The following is a 25147-nucleotide window of genomic DNA, read 5'->3' as shown; positions in this document are numbered from 1 at the left end:
CTTTAATAAACAGAACATACATTTTCAGGTACAGTGAGTAGGTGACACAATTTCAGCCAATCAGGAGAGTATTATCAGCTCCATTTTTATAGTGTTCTAGTTCCAATTTTGTCTAGTCATTTCTTTGTGTCAGCACTTCCAATTTAACTTGTTTAACCTGTATCCTGACTGAGTTCTCTATCCTGATTGGATAAAATTGGTATCCCGACCTGAAAATGGATTTTCTGTTTATTATAGAGCTGGGGACTGTTGAGACAAGGAGACTCCTGTTACTGAACAAACACTCTATAGCAATGAGTACAGAATTTAGAGCTCTTTAACACTTATTTTAACCATAGAAAATCACTTACCCTACCTTTAAACAAACATATTTAAATTAACTACTTGTTTTTTATCAGTGTTAACTAAAAACGTCCAATCATTAGAATATTTATTTTATCATGTCCTTCACAATATGTTTATTGCATAAAACCACACATCATAATCTTACTACAGCTAATTCTTAGTAACTATAATGTCAAGAAAGTTTCCTGTGCGAGGCCATGTTTGCTCAGCAGATGTGCATATTTGCTTAGTGTCTTCTCCAGTCCTTCAAAGAGAGAGGAGAGCAGCCAGTGTGGCGTCTTGGCCCAAGAAAGCTCTCGGCTGCAATCACTTCACACCCTGGTGCCAGACTCTCAAGCATACGCATACATGTTCACATACTGTATGTTATTTTAATAGACTGTTTGCTTGACTAGAAATGCTAATGTATAGATGTATATAGACCTGTATCTAGACAGATGCTAGGTTTGATTTGATCTGGTATCCTAGGTACTTTGTACCACACAAAAAATATAAACAATTCTCACTCTAAACTCTAAGTTACTATGTCATTTTTTGACTCGGGTTCATGCCATTTACTCTGATCTTGCACGTCTGCTAAATGCCTAAATGAAAAATTGTACTATGAGATGACACACACTGAAATCACATAGCAGTACCCTTGACTTAAATATGATGCAAAACTCCCATCACAAGAGTACAGTGGATTTTATTATTTTGTCAGTCTGCATTGAAGAGACATTTACTGTACATTTGAGTTGTTGCTGTCATTGCATTGTCACCCTGCAAAGGAGGTAGTGATGATGATGATGATGATTAACATTGTAATCTCTATAAACAGATATCTGCATATATGTAGATGATAGTCAATGGGTTCCGAGATTGAAATAGAAACGAGTCCAAGTGAAATATTAATAGATACTGCCATGAAGGTCCTCTGCATTTGTATAGCCACTGACCATCAAATTGTATATGACTAGTAGATTTAATACCAGCTTAATATCAATACCATTCAGAGGAGCTGTTAAAAGCAAGTATTAAAGGCCAGTTATACAAATGTAAACAAATGGGTAGCTCCACCAGCAAAACTAAATAATGGCAGTGGAGACATACTTTTATTCTCTATTATAGACTCTATTATAGAGTTTGACTCTGCTCTTGACAGACTAAAACTAGACCACATATGCATTTGCTGTATTTTGGGGCTGTGTTTGTTTACATTGGCAAAGAATGTAAACATTAGAGTAAAAAATATATTTGTATATATATTTTTTTTTTTTTAAATTTTATTATGATAGGGTAACAAAGTTCCAAATGGCATATTTTCTTAAAATACAATATTTTAATTGGGCCTTTATGTGAGATCTTATTGGTTATGGCTGTGTTAGTCACTCTTTGATGCAGAGCATAGCGTCCAGCAGTCTGTCTGTGTGTCTTATGTGTGCTGTGGTGAAGCCATGGCTCTTCAGCAGGAGGCTGTATTCTGTGGCGCTCCTCTGTCTCCCGTCAGTCATGCTGAGAGCCTGGAGAAGCCCACGACTCGGTCCTCTTCTGTCTTCATCCAGAAAGATCTCACTGATCAGGAGCCCACAGTCTGGCAGCACATGTAAGCACATAACATGGAAGTACATATTGTGTGCAAAAATATACATTTAAACAAAAAAAGTTAACTTAGGTGAAACTTTACTTTGCGGTCTTTAGCTTTGTCATAACTGACCATATTCACGCAGCGACTATTATGCTCTTGTCACATACTCGGGTTACTGTTATGACATGAGCAAAATAGCTTGTGTGAATATGGTCAGTGCACAAAAACAGCACACCAGGAACTAAAAACTAGCATTTGAGCACTACAAAATATTGAAACATTGTGACTTTCACATGCTGCATTAAGTTCCTGAGCTTTACCTGGTGTGCAAGCATCAGAAATTTTACTGAGCAAGGTATGCAATTTCTCTTCAGACCAATCATGGAGGATTCTTGCCAGGATGTACAAGTCTGCTTTGGGAAGCTCATCCTTAAAGAAATCTCCTGCAAAACGCAATGAAAACAAAATGAGTAATTACCACTTGTAAAATACAGATAATTTCCTGCTAGGGTTCACACTAAATCCAACAGACACAATAATAAGACAACTGCATTTGTTCCCATCAGCTCACTTTTCTTTTACTTACATTGATGAAGATAATAAGTTATTGTGTGTACACAAACTGACCTGCAACAAATGATACCCTGTTGTCCATGTTCAGTGGGCGGAAGTGCCCGCTCATCTCAACAACCTCTGGCAAGTCAAACACAGTCACAGTTAACCCAGGGTGGGCACTGGCAATCTCATATGCTATGGCACCGGTACATCCTGGACAAAAACAAAAGTTAGTGACATATATCTCAGAATCCCGTAAACTTGTGACTCTAATAAGTCAGGCCACGCCTTTAAAAATCAACACCATCTCCCTACAGTACCTCCAAGGTCACATGCCGTTTTAAATCTGGAAAGATCAAAGGCTGTTGCTACAGCTTGGCCTGTAACTGTGGCAACGGTGTGCATGGCTTCCATGAATCTCAGCTTGACCTCGTGTCTGTTGTAATAAGCATCCTGTGAAAATGGTCAAAAACAGAAGTCGGGGAGTTAGACAGAGATGTTTCTACCAGGACAATATTCCATCCACATCCTGAATATTTCTATCTGCATTTGAAGGAAATCACCTCAAACAGGTTGTTAGGCTTCTTGCCAAAGGCCTTCTCATGTTGGTTGGTTCCTTCCCTGACAGCATTCTCAAGATGAGAGAAGATGGGCCACACCAGCTCGTTACAGTGCTGGATGTAGCCTTGCAGAGTGAGGGGAGCATCTGACCACAAGAATCTCTCGGCCAGGTCTGTGTTCTCATACACTGGCTTCTGGTATGCTGACCAACAAATTCAACTTGTTTAATGACAAAAGGTTTATATTCAAGTTACAACCAACCATTTGTCCAACCAGATGCATCCAGCTCATACAGTATATAACTAGAAAATGTGGGGTTAGGATTACCGATCCACCACACCAAGGTGATAGTTTGTCTAAGATGTTGTGGTGATTTTTCATGTTGCATTAATCGGTTCTTCCTGGGCCCCCAATCAAAAGTATTGTTAATCTGTTCAGAAGATATGTGTATTTTGGTTCAGAAGATATGTGTATTTTGGTAACAGACCACACCCACTGCCACACTCCATTTTATCCAATCGCCATGAAAAGTTAATCAGATCTTTCTTAGCCCAGGACCAACCTTTCCAAGACGTTAAGAATAATTTAGCTGACAGACAGACAGACAGACTGACAGACAGGGTTGAAAACATGACCTCCTTGGCAGAGCCGCAGAGGTAATGACTAAACAGGGATAGATTTACAGAGTGCAGACTAACCTCTCTCCTGGCTTTCTAGCAGTCCCAGAGATACACAGGCCTCCAACAAACGTTCAGTTCCCTTCACAGAGGCTTTGATCTCCTGGGCCACCTCTGTTGCTTCCAGCCCTGGTCTGCTGTGTAGCAGGTCAAATACACGCAACTTGGATGCTGTGAACATTGCCTGAAACAGATCATAAAGGCCACAGAGGCACAAAGACCTTTTTTTTAATAGAGTGATAGGTTGTAACTATACATTTGATACAACAGCTGATGGTAAGTTGTGTTCTATAACAATATGGGCAAACCTTTGAGGCTTTGAATCCGTCCATCAGCTCAATTAATCGCCTCAATTCCTCTTTGGTATTTGCGTGGTCCTCATGCTCTTGCAGGTTAAACTCATTCACATGCCCTCTGGTGGTTACCAGTGGTAATGTTGCATCTTCAAAGTCTTGGAACTCTGCCACTCTACTCTCTTTAGATAGGCTGTTGACCAAAGTCCAGGAGCTGTCACCCACTCCACTTTCACTGTCCTCTCTTTTCACCTAGATGAGGGGGGGGGGGGGGTCACATTAAAAAAGGCACAATAGCTAAGAGAGGGGTAAATAATACAACTTTAAATAATACAACTTCCTTTTTAACAAGGCATTTGCATAGATAGAGATGTAGTTTTATCTTTTTAAACTTCTACTGTGCCTGCTGACTTGATTTGAAGTTATTCATTTCACTGTTTTATTATTATTGTTGTTTTCTCTTTCTTTTTATTTTTTTAATCCTGTAGCACTTTGAGATTTGCTTCAAATATAAAGTGCGTTACAAATAAAATGTATTATTATTATTATTATTATTACAACTCCACTTTATATCAGAATTAAACACTACCTTATGGGCTGGACTTGCATTGGGGCTGTTCTGGATGTGGATGTCTGGAGAATAGTGGCATGTCTGATTAGCAGGTGGGCCACTAATGGTTGGGCTGGGTGGTGGGCTGTGTTTGGCAGAAGAGCTCGTTAGTGCCGGACTAGCAGGAGGACTGTGGTTCGCCTGGTTGGCAGGGGGACTAGTGAGAGTCGGCGTGGTTTGAGTGCTGTTGTCACTCAGGCAGACAGAGGCACAGTCCAGGTCCAGGGAGGATGGGGGTCGGTTGTAGATCATGTCTAGTTGCTTGCAGAAGTGGTTGAGAGGGAAACCCACAACGTTGAGGAAGTCTCCATGGACGTATTCAACCAGCATTCCACCCAGGGCCTGGATACCATAGCCACCAGCCTTATCCCTAACACACAGAACGACATACAGAAATGATCCTGCAACACATACACTCACATTGTTGACACAAAGGAGGTATTACTCAAATTACTGTGTGTGTACGGTCATGTACAGCATCAGCACATTTCAGAACAAATCACTTAAGAGCTCCAATTCATACACTGCAATACAATTTTACACATCCATGTCATTGCACTCCATAACACTAAGTCAATCATTTATTTCTGACTGAAAAAAGCTAGTTAAGGACACATTTGTTGCATCAAAGTCCAGCAATGCAGCAGGTTTGCATGGTGAGGTTACAAATCAATATATATATCTGCAGGTTCAGAAAGCATTCACACTCACATGGGTTCACCACTGTTAATGTATTCCCACAGCATATCTTCTGAGAGATCAGCAAACTTCACCTTTGTCTCTTCATAGAATTCAATCATCTGGTAATCGAGCTCTTCATCTGGCGGAGAAGTGACAACCGTTAAGAGGCCGTTAAGAGACTAAAAAAGTGACAAGATTTAGATTTGCACACTAAATTAAATCATCCACCAGACAAATGTGGAAAAACTGGAGGATAATCATCTCATTAAGTTGTCTTGAATGACAACACAAGTTATTTTGTAAAGTAGAACAAAATGTTTTGACTTACTTTCCTTTTTGTGGCAAAGGATAATAGCTACTCCAGTGAAAACACTATGCTCTTTACCACTCAACCTGGAAAAGGGAGACAAAGTTAAAAGAGGGAAGGAGGTTCTTTCTATGTCCTGTCTTGAGTCTTGACATAAACAATCTCAAAGACACTAACCTTGAAAGCATCCGGTAGGCATCATGCTTATCCACCGGCTTTTCCAGAATCAAGCCATCTACTGTCTTGAGGGAAGAACACAATACAATGAAGCTAGCCAGAAAAAATGCACACTGTTTCAAATGCTGCTATGCCGTTATTTCTCTTACCACAATGGTGTCTGCTCCAATCACCATGTCTGGAATTTTCAGATGTTTCTAAAGCAAGCCAAGAAACAAAATGTTACTGTTTGTTGAACACAATCAAATCAGTGATTTTATTGTGTTCAACAAACAGCAACATTTTGTTTCTAAATCACTCGACACAATAAAATCTCACAGGCTTATGGATAGGTCATTGTAGAGCTACTCACAAAGGGCATTCTCTTGGCCACCTCCAGAGCTTTCTGCTTTGCCGTCTCAACAGCATACTCATGCGGTTCCTTGAAAAGTCTCTTGTCGAGAGTTTCTTTGAACCAGGATGGTACCACTTCAAATCGTAATCCCTGCCACACATCGGAGTTAACATGGTCACAAAATAATCATCATCATCATCATCGGCATCTTAGTGTACTATTTCTCATGACTGATTTAGTTGCAAGCCGGTGTTGCACACATAACCACTTAAAACTCTCTATATGTAGTGAAAGAGACCTGAGTTGCACCGTACTTGGTATGCTCTTTTTCACTCTACACCAAATCTCTTCGCCACAAATAGCCAATCTACAAGCTCACAACAATCTCATTGCGATGCGTTGTGAGCTTGTAGATCGGCTATTTTTGGTGAACATTCCCCCCAGAACAGGGATGCTGGGGTTCAACTGGTAAAAATAAAAGGTCTACAAGCTCACAACACATTGCAGAGCGATGCGTTGTGAGCTTGTAGATCTGCTATTTTTGGAGCGAAATACCTAAGCGGATCCGAGTATAGCTCAGGCTTTATTGAGCTAGGTAGGTTCTTACCACATTGGTGAGAATCTCCAGTCTCCTTGGAGAAGCGCTGGCCAGCACCACCAGCTTGCCGGTGAGCTTGGAAATCACAGGTTTCATCACCATGGTGGCCTTCTCCTCACTGCCCTTTCGGTGTAGAACAAAGTTAAACATTGAAAACGTTGGCCCAGTCTGTCAAACAGCCTCCTAGACAATGTTGGGTCAGATGACTACAGCTGTTGAGTTCTGCATTACCACTGAAGTCAAGACCCACAATTCACATGCAAGCGTGCATGTGACACTGTAATGTATGCAACGTAGACAATGCACTACAGTTTGTTCTGAAAGCAATTTCCCACTCATTGTAATATGTGGTAACTGGTGCCTCACGGCACGCATGTAAATAACGGGTGCAACTTTTCAAACAAAGCATCCAATGCTCATGCCTACGCTTTGGCAATGTATCCTAGCGTGGGGTTTTGCTGAAGATCCAGCATATTAATACAGGATTATATCTTATGTTTCAGGTAGGCTAAGTTTGGAATAAAATCGCCGTTGTTGTGATAGAAACTCGCATGCATAAGAATACTATCCTGTTTAAGAAATTCTAGACCAGGGGTCTTCAACAGGGGGTTCGGGACCCCTAGGGGGTCCTCAAAGTTACTCCAGGGGGTCCGCCAAATCTTTGTGATAAGATTTTTCTTTTTTCAACCACTTGAACCCTAGCATCTCGTAGATCGGCTATTTTCGGCAAAGAGGTTTGGTGTGGGAAGGAAAAGGAGCAAATCAAGTACTAAATATTGAAGTGTTTAAGTCGTTAAATGTTTGAAAATATATATATATTTTTTTTACAGAACACTAATGATAGTCAATGAAGCTATCTATGACATCTATGATTTAATCTGCAACACAATTGTATGCAATGTAGTGGGGGTCCCTGCTTCATCTCTCTCTCAGCTAGGGGGTCCTTGGGCTGAAAAACGTTGAAGACCCCTATTCTAAACTATATCAGTTAGCTGAGCTCTGCTGTTCTGGTATTGAAATGGAGAAGAATTGGCATAATAATATGCACAGATCTCATTTAGCTAAGGTTAGCTTAAGACTATTTAGCGTTATACCTTCAAGTAAAGAAGTTGAAAGAAACATAATGTTAAGCCTCTAGGTGTTGTCAGTGGACATGGGTCATGTAAAAGTACAAAGTTAGCCACCTACCTGCAGAAGTCAGGTTGGACAGTGAATGAACCTTCCTTTTACTAGAGAGTTTATTTACTATGCGCCGTGACAGCACGTACGTGATGACGTAGCCATACAGGAAGTATGTCGGTGTCTTTCATTCAACCAATCGTATCACCGTATGCGGGAGGGGGAGGGGGATGGGTCTGTCTGTGACTCTGTGTAGATTTCATAGAGTTGTTATATTATACCTCTATGGTTATTACTAGAGTACTTGTCCAGCCTCTTCATTGTCTCCGCCAGGCCAAAGGCAGTCCGTGTGTGTGTGTGTGTGTGTGTGTGTGTGTGTGCTAATCTCCGGCACCATTGGCTTGATCGAAGCGAAACTGTGCACACACACTCCCTGGATGCCAGAGCAGAACTTCTGCCCCAAATGTTGCACATGGGCCTGTTATAGCGCCACCAGGAGGCCAATTTTTTCAAAAAAGAATTTTGACAGTACTCCTACAGGTTTTGTCCAAACATCACGCAAATCGGTACACAGTATCTCTCTCTATAGTCATTAAACGAAACAGGTCTTTCAGATTTTTCCTATTCCATATTCCATATATTCCTGATTGGCTAAGATTGTCTTCCAATTGTTTGCAGGAGTGGTCCGTTTTGAACAAAATGCCTCAAATCATGAACACAGCATGCATTTCCGTGAATTTTTGCACGCACATTCCCACTAGGCAGAGGAAGAAATGCCACTTGAAATTTGCAAATCAGCCTCATGGTGGCACTATAACAGGCTGATTCGTGTTTTTACCTATAACTGCACCGATCTGCTAGCACCAAAAGGAGGCCGACTTATGTAAAAAAAAAAAAATTATATTACTCCTTCAGATTTTATCCAAATGTCACGCAGATCGGTACACATGATCTCTCTCTATAGTGATCAAGACGTATCTGTTTGATTTTTCATATTCCATCCTGATTGGCTAAGATTGACATTTAAAGTTTGAGTGGCCCGTTTTCAACAAAATGCCGCAAATCATGAACGCAACGTCAGATTGTGGTGAAACTTAGCATGCACATTCGCACTGCGTTGAGGAACAAATGCCACCCTTTTAACATCGCCCCGCCCCTTTTATAGCGTCACCAGGAGGCCGATTTTTGCACCAAAAAATGTTTATATTACTCCAAACATCATGCAAATCGGTACACATTATCTCTATAGTCCAGTGATCAACACGGATCCGTCCAATTTTTCATATTCCATCCTGATTGGCGAATTCTGAACATTGCTGTCCCACAATAACCTACCTGACCTGGCAGAGACCTGTGCTCCGAGGAGCACTTTTTCTAGTTTGAATACATTTTACTTTCACAACATTGACAAAAGTATTATTTAAATAATACTTTAGTATTATATCTAACTTATCTATCTTCAGAGCTTGTCATGTCGTAATGACAGGGTCTTTGGTCCAAGTATCATTGCAAACTGCTTCACTTCCTTGCATATCAATGTTAGCTAAGCTTTATTTTGTAGCCCAATATCAAGAAGCATGGTAATAAAAAATAGAAAATCTATTAAGAGTTACATATTTCAGATAATTTAGTATTCTATTGCATATTTTATTTGCATGATACAAGTCTAACAGCTCAGATACAGAAATACACACATACTACTCACATATACAAACAATGTATCAAATACACACAGATTTCCTTTAACGAAACTCACAAAAGCTGAAGTGTGATGTGGAAAATGTCACTAGACAAAGGATGTTGCAAAATGTCATAGGCACACTACTACTGTCATGGGATTTTGTGTTATCCTATTATTACCCTAAATGTCTTACTGTACCTCGGTACTGTTTTCATTTCTGACTATATTCTTTATTACATTACATTACATTACATTACAGTCATTTAGCAGACGCTTTTATCCAAAGCGACTTACAATAAGTGCATTCAACATAGGTAGGGAACGAAACTACTAATCACCAGAAGTCTTAAGTGCATTTCCTGCAAAAACAAGCAACCAAGAGTATACCTAGCGCTAAGGTAAAAGTGCAATATATCAGCTACCTACTTTCTTAAACAGATGAGACAAAATAGCAAAATCAAATGAGCACGAGCTAAAACAAATAAGTGTATCGACTAAACAAGATCCAATAAAACAATACAAAAATAAAACAAGAGTTCGTACAACTAGTTAACAACAAGTAGGCCAGGCAAAGAGGAAGGGTAGTGTTTCCTGAAGAGGTGGGTTTTCAGCCTGTTTTCAATCAAGCAATACCACCTCCACTGCTACCATCCCCCCAGCTCCTGCAGAGATTTATAAGCTGCTTGCATGTGTTTTGCCAGACATCTTGGCATGGTCAGCCTCGTGTCCTTCAGTGTGGGTGGAGAAGAGGCTCTCCCTGTGCTCCAGTCTCCCTGTGGTCTCACTAGTACTGTTCAGACGCAATCGCAGCATTTTTCTCAGCTTTTTCCGGAACTCCTTGGAAGCCAAGTAGTAGATGATCGGGTCCAGGCAGCTGTTCGCACAGCTGAAGGTGAGAGACAGCTTGTAGGCCATGTAGAGGGAGTCCCCGTAGAATAGCCGGCGCACAGTGTGTGCGATGAGGAGGATGTTGTTGGGGGCAAAGCAGAGGGTGAACACCAGGAGAACAATGACCATCAGGCGTATGGCCCTGTCCTTCTGGTCAGTCTTGGCGTCTCTGGACAGCTTGCGTATGACACGGATGTAGCAGAAAGTGGTGATGAAGAACGGGAGGAGGAAGAGGACGAAGACTAAGGTGAAGATGAAGGTGGCCCAGGCTGTTTTAGATGGCAGCATGTCTTTCTTCAGCATGTCAAAGCAGGTGGTGATTCCCAGGTCTGGAAAGTGGTAGGTGTGGTCCGTGGTCATTAATGGGTAAAGGACGGCCAGGACCACAACCCACATGCAGAGGCAGACAAGGATGGGATATATGCACTTCATCTCCTTGGTCTGCCTGTACAGCATAGGCCTGACAATGCCCAGGTAGCGGTCAATACTGATGGCTGTCATGGTCAGGATGGAACAGTACATGTTGGTGAAGAAGACCACAGTCAGAATCCTGTGGGAGACACAGTCAGAGTAGATTTATTTTATACAGACATAAAGGCTGTTTTAAGTGGCACCTGTATCTAAACATGGCTCACCATGACAGCATTAGAACAGAAGTCAAACTTCATTCAAAAAGTAAACACCCTTTCAGCTTCATCAATATTAAGGTAAAAACTGTGTTTTTCAAATTAAACAAAGAACAAACAACAACAACAACAACAAAAGATACCTGCACATGCTGGATCCCAGGGTCCAATTGTATCCTTGCAGCAGATACATGATTTGGAAGGGCAAGGCGGCGCCAACGGCCAAGTCTGTAAAGGTCAGGTTGATCATGAAGATGATGGATGGCGTCTTGGGAGATGTGCAGAAGAGGAGAAGGCACATGGAGAGGCCATTGCCAGCTAGATTGACGACAGTAATGATGATATAAATGGCAGAGATGCCGATGCTGGCATCTGTGTTCTGGAACAGTGACAGGGTGGCATTGTCCAGCTTGGTACTACTGTTAGACATCTCTCATCACCTGTGTGCCTGGGTTTAAACAGACAGACAAATGCATCAGAGGGGATTACGGTGGCGTGTATAGTGAGTGACATGCCTTTGTTTAGTGATATTTGTTTCAAATCTGTATTCTCTACACATCTGAAGAACAAACAACACATTGCAGTTGTATTATAAAACAAAAGGTAGACAAGACTGAAGTCCTGCGATAATACAATTTCCCCATTTTTGAAAAGGCAGAAATGCAGTAGCTTTAGTGCTTGCGAGGTCTTGTTTATCAAGACAGCAATATACAGTTTATGACTATAGACAGAATACTGTACATGTCACTGATATGTCTATACCTCAACTTCCTAATGAATTGTGATGATTGTCATCAGTGTTGCAATAATCTTCTTGTGCTTGCTCGTTATCTGCAGCTTTTCCGATCATGTGTGCAATTTGACACATTTAGGGTGTAGTCTTCACACAGGAAATGGGCATGTTTGATTTTTCAACTGCCAACTGTTAGCACATCTGCTTGAAGCCCTTGCATCTCCAACTGCAACATTTTTGATTAGCTCATGCATGGACCTACATGCATGATGCAACATATTATTACAAAATATTAACACCAGAACCAGGGTTGAATTGGAGAAGTTGAATGGGATGTGGATGTGGACTTGTCTTACCACATATATCTAAATATTTAATCAAGCAACTGCACACAAAAGCCAGAGTAGACATGAAAATTGACCACAGACGTGTTTTAACATGAAATTCCCCTTTAAAGGGCAAGACCACTTTGGTTGAGGTTTGGGTTGTGTAGTTACCTTGCCATGATGTAACTCCAAAGGTGAACAAGAAATCTAAAATAATTGCTCCATTGATTAGAAATTGATAATTCAAAATGTGCTCCTCATTGACTTACATTGTACGCTGAAACAGCTCTCAAAGTCACTCTTTTAGCTCATAAACGAACGCAAACAAAGTTGATTCCGACAATATAGAGCATCACCAAACCCAGTACTGTTTGTTTTTTTAATACAAATTTTAACTTCCTATTGATTTTACTATTTGAACATCCGGATCCGGATCCACGAATCCAGTCTGGGTTTTCTTCCTAATAAAAATGGCAAAATTAACAGGAAGTTAACATTTGTATTTAAAAAACGAACTTTGCGTTTGTTTGCATTTGTTTATGTGCTAAAAGAGTGACTTTGAGAGCTGTTTCAGCGTAAAATGTAAGTCAATGAGGAGCATATTTTGAATTATCAATTTCTAATCACATGAGAAATAACTGGAGTTACATCATGGCAAAGTAACTACACAACCCAAACCTCAACCAAAGTGGTCTTGTCCTTTAACATAATTATTTTTATTAAATTGGTAAATTCAGATATATCAATCATGTAGTGAAACAAATCAGTCTACATGTCCTAAGATAATGCGTGAATTTAATTCAGTCTGACGAGAAGCAGGGATAAACATACATGCCATCGCCATACCAAGTGCAGAGACATGGATTCCACCCCCCAGTATCTAATGAATACACAAACTAATTGTGAATCTTCATTCACATTCCTTCATGGATTTGTATTCCCTGCATGTCTGATACATTAAAAACTAAATTAGTTATTGGAGTGACTATATAGAACTTCTTTGCCAGTACATGGTACTAATAGGACTAAAACTGGTTCTTTGGCTTGTAATTGGGGGACCTCTTTTGGTGCTATAAAGCATGAATCTTTAAATGTGCTATATATGTTAAACCATTAGAGGTTTGTACTTTGGAGTGTGTACAGATATAGAAATAGACACAGGGGGGCCAATATAATAGGGGGCATTAACATTGAGAGAACCGATGCTTTAACATGTTATCCTCAGGAAATACACTGTAATTCAATGTCATTTTTATTATTTGAAGAACCAATAGAGGACCCCTAAATAACCATATAAAGTGTCTTAGCAGGTTCTTTGCATGGCTGCGGTGATAACCTGTAACCACCACTGCACCACATAAAACTGTAAAAACCACCATTCATGTTTGTAGTGTACCATAATACTTTCTCCTACAAAGGGTCAATATGTAGTGAATGATTCATAAAAAACAAAGCAAACCACGAGAGCTTTGGAAGCTATTCAACAACCTACTAGGCTGCAGCAAGAAATTGAAAACCAGGTTTACAAACATAAGCCTCAAGGTGAATGACACTCTCACCACATCCAAACATGAAGTGAGTAAAATCCTCAACATATTCTTCACGACCATAACCTCAGATTTGGTTGAAAAACTACCCCCTCACTCTGGGTGCTATGGTGAAGAGTATGTTGACTCATTTTACGAAAAACAGGGTGTACACAAAGATGATTTTAAACTCTCCCCTGTGAAAACAGAAGAGGTGTTTAAAAAATTGAGTGCTCTTCATCAACACAGAGCCACAGGCCTCGACAATATCCCCGCCAAATTTCTAAAAGACTCAGCCGCCTCCATTGCTCCAATCATTACCCACATAATAAACCTCTCCATCATACAGGGACGGGTCCCTAACGATTTAAAAAAAGCAAGGGTGACCCCTCTGTACAAAAAAGGAAACAAATTAGACCCTGGCAACTACCGCCCGAAAGTCATGGAAAAAATAGTCTATGAACAGGTCGATAAGTATCTTGCCGAGAAAAATAAAATCTACAAATTCCAATCTGGTTTCAGAACAAACCACTCCACTGACACATGCCTTCTCTATTTGAACGACTCTATCAAACAAGATGTCGACAAGGGCAAATATTGCGGCATGGTCATGCTGGACCTCCAGAAGGCCTTTGACACCGTTAATCACCCAATTATGATCAATAAGCTCAAAGCAATAGGTTTTGATGATACGTCAGTGAACTGGATGAGATCCTACCTGGAAGGGAGGGAGCAAGTGGTGGAAGTAAACGGCACCCAGTCCCCCCCCCTCCCTGTGACTTGTGGTGTTCCTCAAGGAAGTATACTAGGACCTTTACTGTTCCTGATATATGTGAATGATATGTCTTCAGCCTGCGACTGCAAACTGTTCCTGTTCGCAGATGACTCGGCCCTGCTAGTCTCGGACAGGGACAGGCTGCAGGTTGAGAAAACTCTCAGCTCTGAACTCAACAAGATCTGCATCTGGCTCTCTGACAACAAACTTTCATTACACCTGGGTAAAACTGAATCCATCCTCTTTGGGTCCAGTCCTAACCTTAGCAAGGCAGAGAGTTTCACGATCAAAGTGGGTGATGATGTCATCAAAAGAAAGGATGAAATTACCTACCTGGGCTCCATCTTGGAGGCAAACCTCTCTGGTAACAAAAACGCCGAAAAAGTGATCAAAAATGTCAACCAAACAACACGCTATTTGTGGAGGATTGATCGTCTAGTCAGTAAGAATACTCTGAAGATTCTTGCAGGGGCCCTCATTCAAGGTCATTATGATTATGGATGCACTTCATGGTATCACAACACCTCCAAGGCCTTAAAAACAAGGCTCCAAACATCCCAAAACAAACTTGTAAGGCTACTTCTTGGCCTCAATCACAAAACCCATCTAACCCCTGCTCATTTTGCTAGGATTGGATGGCTTAGGGTTGAGGACAGAGTACAGCAACTTGCTATGGGCCTGGTCTTCAAGATACACCACAACATTGGGATCCCCCTGTATTTGTCAAAATACTTCCAAAATGTTCTAAGTCTTAACCTACCCCCCCCTACCCCCCCCCCCCCCTCTTTCATTTTCTTCTTTTGTATATATATTTTTCTCTCTTCATACCAGTAACCTGAAAGCTGATTGTATGACATTCTGTATAGTAGTGTGTATATCTGTCTGTCTCTAATATGTCATCATGATTTGTGTGCATGGGGTTCTCATCTTAAAAAAGCTACGTGCTTAATGAGTCTTCCAGTTTAGTAGACCTTGTATTGTGAATTTGTACTTCCATGTACTGTGATTCTCATGTCTTACTAAATAAAAGTACATCAATCAATCAATCAATCAATCAATTCTAGTGAACCAATCTCAGCCTTAAATACACACTCTGTATGTGGGCATTCATGTGACGAATATATATGGTATTTCAACACACTCAACAAAAATATCAATGTTTTATGTTCTTTTATCTAACTTTGGCAAATGTAAAATATTGTAATATCACTCCATTGTTCTAATGTACAGTATCTAAAGCTACTTGCAACATCTCAAAAGGTTTACTATTGTCATTATCTTAATATTATTATAATTATATTAGCATTATCATCGTATTAATAAACTGAAAGTAAATCAAACCAAAATTGTAAGTCAGTTGAGTACTCACTTCTGTATAAGAAGAAGACCATAGAAACAATCAAAGTAGAGCAGACATGTGAGCCAGTTGGGGATGAATGCATACATACAATGTGTGTACGGTCGACTGAGGAAACACGGTCGTTTGGCTGTTACTGTACGAGGAAGTGACTTGTGTCTTCCTGTGACTGTGTTCTTTCACTACTCCACTGACACCGTTTTAGAAACGAGTTTTTTGCTGTTATCTGGAGGCCCACCAGTGAGAGTGTGACTGGGGGAACTCTATCTTATTATGTTGAGATAGATGACACAGAAGCCCATATTTTTCAAGCTGAAAAATGTTATGCCCTCTTTTTCATAATCCAGATTTAATGCCCCTTTTTAATACCCAATTTGCACCCGTTTTGACAAAAATATAAGTGTTTAATGGTCCATTCATAGACATAGATCAAGTCATAGTCAATTGTTGCGGTTTTCCAGTGCCTTCAATCTGAAGAGAAGTACACTACATTTACATATTTCTTTCATCTTTAATTGTCAATGCCCCCCCCCCCCGGTTAAATAAGTTGATGATGTCCTTACTTACCCGCCATCCCCATCAGGCTTTTCAACTGTTTTAATGATTCTTTCCATGTCATCTTTTCAGACTTGTTATCGGATATTTTACAGAATACAAGTGATCTTTATTGAGAAAACAAACAAACAAACAAATAAACGTTATATACACAATTGCAATGCAAAAGCCAATACTTTGCCATAGAAGTTATGGCTCACGTTGCTTTCAATTTCAGTCATAATAAAAGTCACTGTTTAACTGTTAAATGGTAGTTAACAGGGACATACAGTAGGATTTACAGGGAGATGATGAAGAAAGAATAGAAAGAGTGGGCGAGGAAGAGCTGTGAATGAGTGCCGAAACGTCATATCTGCTGTTTGTCACAAATAACAAAACCTTTGGAGCATTCAACAAGTGAGTTGCGAGCTCCGCTTTGTTCTATGATTCTGTTCTTACAGTTTGGCTCAGCACCAAGGAACGGAGGATTTGCTTTATTTGTTCTTTGAGTGAGTAAGATCTCCCCCCACTCTCTCTCTCTCTCTCTCTCTCTCTCTCTCTCACACACACACACACAAACACGTGTCATTATGAAAGTGAATGTTTTGAGTGAAGTGAGGGTGTTTTTCATGGCACATACCACATGTTCACGAGCTCGTGTTGGTTGCTTCCTGTGTAAAGTTCTGTGTGTATGTGACACAACACAACCAGTGCTGGGATGCAATACAATTGTCACACTAATTACTACTTCATAAATAATGCCGCTAACATATTACCACCAAATCATTCCTGATTCCCTGTTATTCTTATCAAACCATAGACCAGATCCATTTTTATGAGCTTTGGATATCACCTGCTCACATAATTGTGTTATGAACATTTAACATTTATTTCTGAGCACAACTACATGCCCGGACAAACCTTAGCACATCTTTGTGCAAATGCCATATGTGCAAATGACTTGTCACTTGCAAACTAATATTATGAGCTATACAGCAGATAAATGTGGCCTCCCCCTAACTAGTCTGTGGGTCTAGCTAACCATTCAGACTGAATTACAACTTTTCATTTTCTCAAATCACTTAGCTTTATTAGATTAATTTAATATTTTCACATAAAAAAAAGAAAAAGAAAAGAAAAGACATTAAATAACACGATTCACAAATGAGCGGAAAAATACCCAAACCAAAACATTTAAGGCATTACACCTAATTCATTATGTTGATATTAGTAGCCTTTCCATCACACATTGAACAACTGATAGCAATGATCATAAAAAAAAAATCATAATCTCTCATTGAATGGTTTTGGAATCAGAACAAATTTTTTTTTTAAATATTGTTTTCCTCATACATGGTTAGTATGACATTAGGGTATGTCACCTCCCTGGCCAATGGGTGATACTATATACAAACAGCTGTGCTGCCTACAACACCAACAGAACAAGATTATGGACAAATTGTCATAAGCTATATAAAAGTGAGGGTGATTTCTCTCATTCACATGCATTCATCACACACAAAAACACATGAGATTTCTTCTTGTTAAATATTTAAAGTTTCTACATCCGTTATCTTTAAATACAATTCTACTGGCATTATATTTCTTTATGATAAAATCTATAGACTCTCTTTAAAAACATCCAAGTTGAATGGACTCTCTACAAAGGCTTAGAAATAAGTTCTCCTGTGGAGGATGAGGTCACACCACGTTTCACAGGCAAAGTGTGGACTGCCTTGAGCTGGTTCTTATGGGTACACAGTTCAAAATCAAGAAGAAAAGCAACAGCATGGGACTGTCTCACATAACCAGTCACCAGGATTCCCGCAGTACCTGTGGAAAGCTTGGTTTTCATTCCGAAACCAGTGTGTTCCGGTCTAGAGCCCGCCTTCCATATCCGGTAATTTTCACACACATACTGTACATACAGTACACGCACCGTTTCCATATGTGCTCTATATCCAGACCAGATCATCAACTTGCAAAGCAAATTGCTCCCAGTCCAGTCTCACATGAGGAATAATTTACAGGATGGAACCCCGGCTAGCAAACAGCGGTTCAAATATCTCACATGAAAATTAGCTTGAAGCTTCAATGTACGACATTACACGTACTGAAAATACTGGGTTATTGTGCTATCATAAATAAGGATTGTTTATTCCTCTTCTCATGGTATTCTGATATACTAAACAGTGAAAGAGTTTTATTACTTATTTTGACTGATGTGACTTCAAAACAACAAACGTCTTTACCATTTTATCATTCAAAGCTCATAATTCTGTTCCCGCCTTGTATTACCATTCAAACCTTAAAACCATGGGCTGTAGCCGAATAGTTCATGTACTTTTTTTGCACGCTCTCTCGCAACATCGGCTTGCATACTATTCATCTCTATTCTTTTCTGATCCACTCGCCATGGTGACAGCCTCATAGCAGTGCTCTGCCCCAGGGTCTGGTGAGTGGCCAACAGGAACGCAGTCGAAACCTTTTCCTGCTGAGCTCATACGCTTACGGTTTCGCGCACCAGGCTGGTAGAGCTGCATGGCTGGACGGTCCTGTGGAGAGACAGGAGAACAGAGACATGGGAGAAAAGAGCAACACCATTTGCCAACACTGACCACAATTCAAGCCATAGTGACAGAGTTACTGTCAAAGGCTTCAAATTATGACTGTTCAAGTGAGGAGTCCGCACATTTGAGTACATATTTTAAAATAGTTTTGGGCTACTTTGCAATATCTTATGACTCTTGATGAGAGTTGCAATGAGGTGCAATGAGGCCAAGTTATGCTATGCTATTTCCTGAACTGATGCTGGACAGGGACAGAGCTGCCAAGTCTCACACTTTGAGAGTGAGAGTCACACAATTTAACCTCTTCACACGCCTCACGCCACACTTGCCATTTCACACGCTTTTTTCCCCCTCTCACAGCAAAACAGCAACCGGGTGGAAAACTGAACGCTCGTCCTAAAACACACTACCCCATTTTTTTCGCGGACCGTGGCCGCCAGATTCGACCCGGGGCGAGGGTCTTTTAGGACGACGGTTCCATTTGGAGAGGTGCGCTGCGCGATGGGATGGACTGGAGAGAAGAAGGACCCACCGATTTTCCCTTTTTGCTTGATATTGTTTGATGGCAAAACAATCATGACTGATACACATGAAAGAAGACCCTTCACAGCTAATTTTAAATTAGCTGTGAATTTTAAGAATCGGTTCAGAATTGAACAAGTATACGGCTATAGTTAAATGTGAACTCTTTCTGCTATAAATATGCATCCATGCGTTCTGTGCGCCCGTCCCGTCAGCTGCGACGTTTCCTTTTTGCCACACATCTACACTTCATGGAGTACATTTTGTTGTACCGAATTTACCGAATTAACTGAATTAACCTAATTAACCTAATTAACCGAATTAAAGTAATAAAAAACAGAAATAAAAAGGGGGAAAAACGCAAATATGTTCGCGCACGCTATGCGCCACACATGCACGCGCGCACATGTGATGACACTAAAGTCCCACTCCTAGATTTCCCTGAAACTTGGCAGCCCTGCAGGGATGATCTATAGATGTCATGCGATGATCAATCAGAAGTCTGGAAAGGTGATGGGGGTTCATAATATTAAAGGCATGTATATAATGAGACTCAACAACAGCAGATACCCCCACCTTTCATCTCATGCTCACCTTCTCGCTCACCTTGTTTCGGAGGCGCTCTTTCCTGCTACCCAGGTCGTCCCTGTCCTCCTTGCCCATTTTGTCCCCACTATCAGGGCAATAGGAGTAGCCATGGTGGTGCCCGTCTTTCTTTGCTCTGTCCTGGCAGTAGCCCTTGCCCCATTTAGTCTCATCTTTTCGACGCATAAACTTGTCAAATTCATAGTGGTGTCGTTGGCGTTTCCTCTCCTCATCTTTCCCACGGTGATCCTTGTCTCTCTGTCTGCGGCCATGCTGCTCCCTCTGCTCCTTGTCACTCTCAGGCTGACCTCTAGTGGCCAAAGTGGAGATCGAATAGACACCAGACGTTAACCCCATATGCCCCATTTTTTCTTTATCGTACCATGGTGTCATGAGGCGAGGCGAGAATGCTAGTTTTGCTATTTTGGAAAATGTCAGACAAATTTCACCTATATTGACATGCCAAAAATAGGGACCCCAGGGTGACAGTGGTTAAAACAAACACATGATTATCGCCACAACCTCTATTGCCGACCATCATAAACAATGTCCTGTATAGAGAGCGACCTCTACTATGAGACACAGCACCCTGGCTATGGTTAAATATTTCAACGTCCTTACTTGTCCTTAGGTTCCTTTGACTTCATTTGTCCACCGGATTTCTCCCATTTGCCCCTTTCTGTCTCCCCACTGTCACCTTTGTCCTTTAGTCGGTCTGAGTCGACATCATCATCTCTGTCACTCTTCTTCAGGAGCTAAGGGGATGAGAAAACGCAGGGGATACATGTGCTGCTGTATAATGAATGCACTGTATGTATGCTAGGTACATTGCAAAATCCTGAGTGCTTATGTAGCTCTGGGGAGGGTAAAGATGGTCCCTTAAGGCCAATTTATACTTTGCTGCTCACCAAAAATAAATCTCTTATTGTCAGCAAGTGACACTGTTGTGTGTCGAAGTATAAAGTTGGCTTTATGGGTCCATTGTTACACTTTCAGAATTAAAGCAACACACATAGGTAGATCAGTAAGTGGATTATTTGGTTAAAAGGAGAGATACCTTGATCTTAATCTCTTTCTCAGACAGTTTCTTCTGCTTCTCAGCCTCCTTGCGTTTGCGTCTTTCCTCCTCTCGTCGCTTCCTCTTCTCTTCCTCCCGTTGCCGTTTCTTCTCTAGCTCCCTCCTTCTCCTCTCCTCTCTCTTCTCCTCTCTTATCCTCTGTGGGGGAAAGATCTGATGACATTACACGAGTACTTTGAGATGGACTGTATATATTAAATAAATTATTTTTTAAAACATTTTCTTGCCTGTTTCTCAAGCTTCTTATTCTTGATGTACTCCAACAGAGGTGTGGTTCTTTTGGCTGAAGAAAACAATTACAAACGAGACAAATGGGTAGAGAAGTAAACATCATACATTTTGAACGTGGCTGCAGCTCTGCAGGATTGTATCTTTATCTTTGTAAATCTCAAGGCACCCAATTCTGTTAATTGCTCCCTATATGGACTCCTACAGTACCTATGAGTTCTCTTGTCCTGGCCTCTATCTCTCCCAATAGGGTCTCAGGGTTGGCCATGGATTTCTCCTCATCACAGGAGTAGTTCTCCAAGAACCGCTTATACTCTGGGTCTGAGGTTTAGGAGCAAGGTATTTCAGACAAAAGCCTAATTTATACAAAAACAGATTTTCAATGCACTCAAAATTGGGTCTTTTCGGCAAGCAACACTGTCGTGTGATTGAGCCATCACATAAATGTAGCTTAAGCATAGTCATACAAATGCATAAAAGAACAGATCATTCAATCAATAATAATAATCAATAATTACTACCTTCCTCGATGCTCCCAGTTTTGGCATCTTTCTTTTTCAGCTTCTTTTTGGAGATTTTCTGAAAGGGTGCAAATTCTACCACCGCGGGAAATTCCTGACCTGTGTCAATATTGAAGGAAAAGGAATCATTATATCCGGACAGGCTACTAATCAGATGGTAACTATGGTACTGGTTTAATCTATATCTATGTCCACCTCTGTGTCCATAAAATACACACATGTTCTATTTGTTTCTCAACAAATAGAATGTGCCGCTCTTTAACCTGCATGGCAACCTCTTCTCTCTCTCTCAGGTGCCAGCATTGTGTTTATGTGACATGCAAGCTGAATGAGTAATCATGTAAAAATGCTTTTGTAATGGTATAGGACTATAATCAGAATAATCTGCAGAAAATGGTGGGTGGGGAATATATTTATTAAAAAAAAAATTAATTTGAGGGTAAATGCGAACGCCAAGGGGTGGCAATTACCATCCCCTGGGACCCAAATGACGCACCGGGTTCTGGTGTAGAGCCAGGTAATTTTAAGAGCATTATTTTAATAATGTTCCACCATAGTTACCTTTGTTGTCAATAAAGACATAGCCATCAAAGCGGTCCCTAAACAGAAGGATATCCTCAGGGTTCTTGAAGTTGATATATGCTCTGGAGAACAGGTGGGGATACAGACTGCGGAGAGAGAAGGGTGTCAGACTCACATCACAACAATGAACATGTCCATCATCAACACAACGTCAGCAGTTTCTGACGACATCAGAGATATCCGTATCTCCATATTTAGTCGATCGGACGTATGTTACTGGGTACCGCACTGGGTACTCCGAGATTGGGGGCAACAGGGTATTGCATAAACGGTAACGGGTACCACACTGGGTACTCTAACAAGGGGTACAGTGATCAACAGGTACAATGTGATGGGAATTGCATAACCGGGTGGGACATGCATTCCCAACTTGTAGGCACCGGTCTAGTACCTTCAAATATAGTACAAATCCTTAACAGCGTTTTCTAGGCTCACAAACATACAATAAACTTAAAAATAATGCAGACTACTTTGCAGCACATTTCAAGTCACACATCTCTTCCTCCAGCAGCAATGGAAATGTCTTTTGGCAGCATGCAGTGGTTTCCCTCCTTATTTTATTTTTATGCTTCATGCCTCAACGCCAAAGGTTTTACACCATGATTCAAAAACTTTATATCCTACTATAAATGTGTGAAATCTCTCCACATGTGCATACGTGTGAGTGTGTCTGTAGTTCACGTATCTCAAGAACCGATGCCTTTTGCGTACACAAAAAGAAAATAATTATTATTTCACTCATGCACACACTCACTTATCATTTTTCAGATACATCTCACATTTTACAAGGGACAACTTTCTTGCATTTTATCCTTTTGATGGTGGTGCATAAATGTATGTATTTTCTGTACATATAAACATTGTCAATAAACAATCAATCTATCAATCAGTCCACATGTGTCTGCTTTCTCATATTGAGATCTCATTTATGCCAATTTTTGGGTGACACTTGTGAATAACAATATTGTTTAATAGTTTAGAGAAGTTGTCAAAAACACATTTATGTAGAATGGGTATTGTGAAAAATATATCAGTAAAACAGTATATCAAAAATAACTTATTTTTATTTTTCCTTGGCCTACTATTGCCAGCGTGCACAAGTAATTTGTCAATGCAATCTTGCATATGAATTAAGTGATGAGTGAAATCAAGTCATAGGGTACAAAGGGTATTGCATAACTGGGTAGAGCATATGCATTCCCCACTTGCGTCATTCCCGACTTGGGTCTAGGAGGTCCTTAAAAGCATTATGCCCGTATAGACATACAGTAGAAGCTGGGTAAAGGGATTCAAAGTCCAGGAATTATTTATTTGCAGCATTGCTTAACAGTTTGTATTTTATTTTCTGCAAGTTTGTTATTTAGCAATTTTTTTCCTGTGTGACAGTGACTGCAGGAGATCTTTGCCTCTAATTTTGGGATTATTTATTCAACACACTACAGTCATTACCTTTGGTCAGCAGGGAAGAACTCAAAGTAATCATAGGATGGAAGAGGACTGAGTTGCTCCTCTAGTTGGTCCTTTGACAGGTTTGGTGGAAGCCTTCGAATCACCACCTGCGATCATTCGGAACATTTTAACCATTATTGCAGGAAAACTAGCCTTGAATCAAGACTATCATAGATGTATTTTATCGAGTCTGACTTTTACTTTCGTATCTATGATATGCAAATGTCATCGATCAAATACATATATATGATAGTCTTGATCCAAGGCTACAGGAAAACCACCTACTCCGGTCTAGCTATAAGTAAGTAAGTTCTCCAGTATTCTACTAGCATATAGGCTACTATGATAGGTATAGTAACTGTAGCCTTGCACTATAGTGTCGAAACAAATACGATTTGGTGCAGGAAATAATGCAATGAATCGATTTTCTTAATTACAATACAACTGATTGCTGAGCTAATGTATGTAGCCTACGGTATAGCCAATCTATTCTACATTCCCTCATGAATACAGAAATCATTTCGACGAGGTCATGACATGTTCACACTCGCCCTCGTATACAGCAGTGGTTCTCAACAACCAGTGGTCCGGGGACCACCAGTGGTCCTTCAGGGGGTTCCAGGTGGTCCCCAGCTAAATGATGGAGAGTTGGTAACCAAATGGACCCTCATAGATCTTTAACTCTTGAGAGTGTAGTGTAAAATGAAACCAAATGGACCCTTACAGGTCCATATAGGTTTCATTTTACGCTCTCAAGAGTTAAATCATTATTAAACATCTGCATTACTTAATTAAATAATTGTTATTTTGAACAACGTGTGCCTGTTATCTCTCCTACCAACATCAATACAGCATGGAATTTGGGACACAATCGTATCCAACGATAACAAAATATTCTAAGTCTTGGGTCTGAGAGTCTAAATCTGGCTCAAATGCCAAATAAATAATGGACCTTGATATGAAAAGGGTTGAAAATGAAAACCACTGTTATATATAGCCTACAGTATATTCCTACGGTCGCTGTCCATGGTGCTGAAACTCTCCCACCTCCATATCGGCTCCAGATAGAGCGTAAACAATGCGCCATATCGCACAAGCGGTGTAGCCCTACTTTTACTTACCTTTGTGAAAACCTCTTTCTTCTCTTCTTTCTGCTTGGAATTGCACGCATTCCCGTCCTGTTCTCTCGGTGCGTCTCTGAACTGTATTTCGACGACGGGTTTCTCCCTTCCTCCGGTCAGCGTTTGGTCCTTTTCAGACCTCATTTCTCTCCATCTCCCTCTCTCTCGCAAGAGAGTCACTGCGGTTCCCTCGCGAGAGTTTACAACATAATACCGCGATA

General features: G+C 40.6%; 3 protein-coding genes across 5 annotated transcripts; all 3 read right to left on the bottom strand.

Annotated features, from left to right (window-relative positions):
* Positions 1-855: 855 nt before the first annotated feature.
* asmtl (acetylserotonin O-methyltransferase-like) lies at positions 856-7976 on the bottom strand. 2 transcript variants are annotated; one of them, XM_080456915.1, is made up of 15 exons: positions 7894-7976; positions 6715-6823; positions 6126-6257; positions 5923-5970; positions 5774-5838; positions 5618-5682; positions 5320-5428; positions 4588-4978; positions 4014-4250; positions 3727-3889; positions 3031-3230; positions 2788-2920; positions 2540-2680; positions 2233-2355; positions 856-1918 (listed from the first exon to the last, which is right to left on the bottom strand). In XM_080456915.1, exons 2-15 carry the CDS (start codon positions 6805-6807, stop codon positions 1713-1715), a joined length of 2106 nt encoding a protein of 701 aa, XP_080313041.1. In that variant the 5' UTR covers positions 6808-6823; positions 7894-7976; the 3' UTR covers positions 856-1712. The 2 variants fall into 2 exon arrangements, with proteins under 2 accessions (XP_080313041.1, XP_080313040.1); XM_080456914.1 differs by having other exon boundaries at positions 6715-6828; positions 7894-7943.
* A 1430-nt stretch (positions 7977-9406) lies between these two features.
* Positions 9407-15855, bottom strand: p2ry8 (P2Y receptor family member 8). Of its 2 annotated transcripts, none has more exons than XM_080412654.1 (3): positions 15749-15855; positions 11163-11467; positions 9407-10943 (listed from the first exon to the last, which is right to left on the bottom strand). In XM_080412654.1, the coding sequence occupies exons 2-3, from the start codon at positions 11447-11449 to the stop codon at positions 10178-10180; spliced, it is 1053 nt and encodes a 350-aa protein (XP_080268780.1). In that variant the 5' UTR covers positions 11450-11467; positions 15749-15855; the 3' UTR covers positions 9407-10177. The 2 variants fall into 2 exon arrangements, with proteins under 2 accessions (XP_080268780.1, XP_080268781.1); XM_080412655.1 differs by lacking the exon at positions 15749-15855 and adding an exon at positions 12348-12476.
* A 2796-nt stretch (positions 15856-18651) lies between these two features.
* On the bottom strand, positions 18652-25082 carry upf3a (UPF3A regulator of nonsense mediated mRNA decay; the record flags this gene model as incomplete). Its single annotated transcript, XM_080457166.1, has 10 exons — positions 24927-25082; positions 23806-23912; positions 22336-22442; positions 21775-21873; positions 21464-21574; positions 21253-21308; positions 21005-21163; positions 20569-20702; positions 19957-20257; positions 18652-18825 (listed from the first exon to the last, which is right to left on the bottom strand). The coding sequence occupies exons 1-10, from the start codon at positions 25068-25070 to the stop codon at positions 18652-18654; spliced, it is 1392 nt and encodes a 463-aa protein (XP_080313292.1). The 5' UTR covers positions 25071-25082.
* Positions 25083-25147: the final 65 nt, after the last annotated feature.

The sequence above is a fragment of the Gymnoscopelus braueri genome, assembly GCF_963280865.1.
Source record: "Gymnoscopelus braueri genome assembly, chromosome: 18".
Lineage (NCBI taxonomy): Eukaryota > Metazoa > Chordata > Actinopteri > Myctophiformes > Myctophidae > Gymnoscopelus > Gymnoscopelus braueri.
The sequence above is the reverse complement of the archived record's forward strand: the minus strand, read 5'-3'. Positions and strand labels throughout refer to the sequence as shown.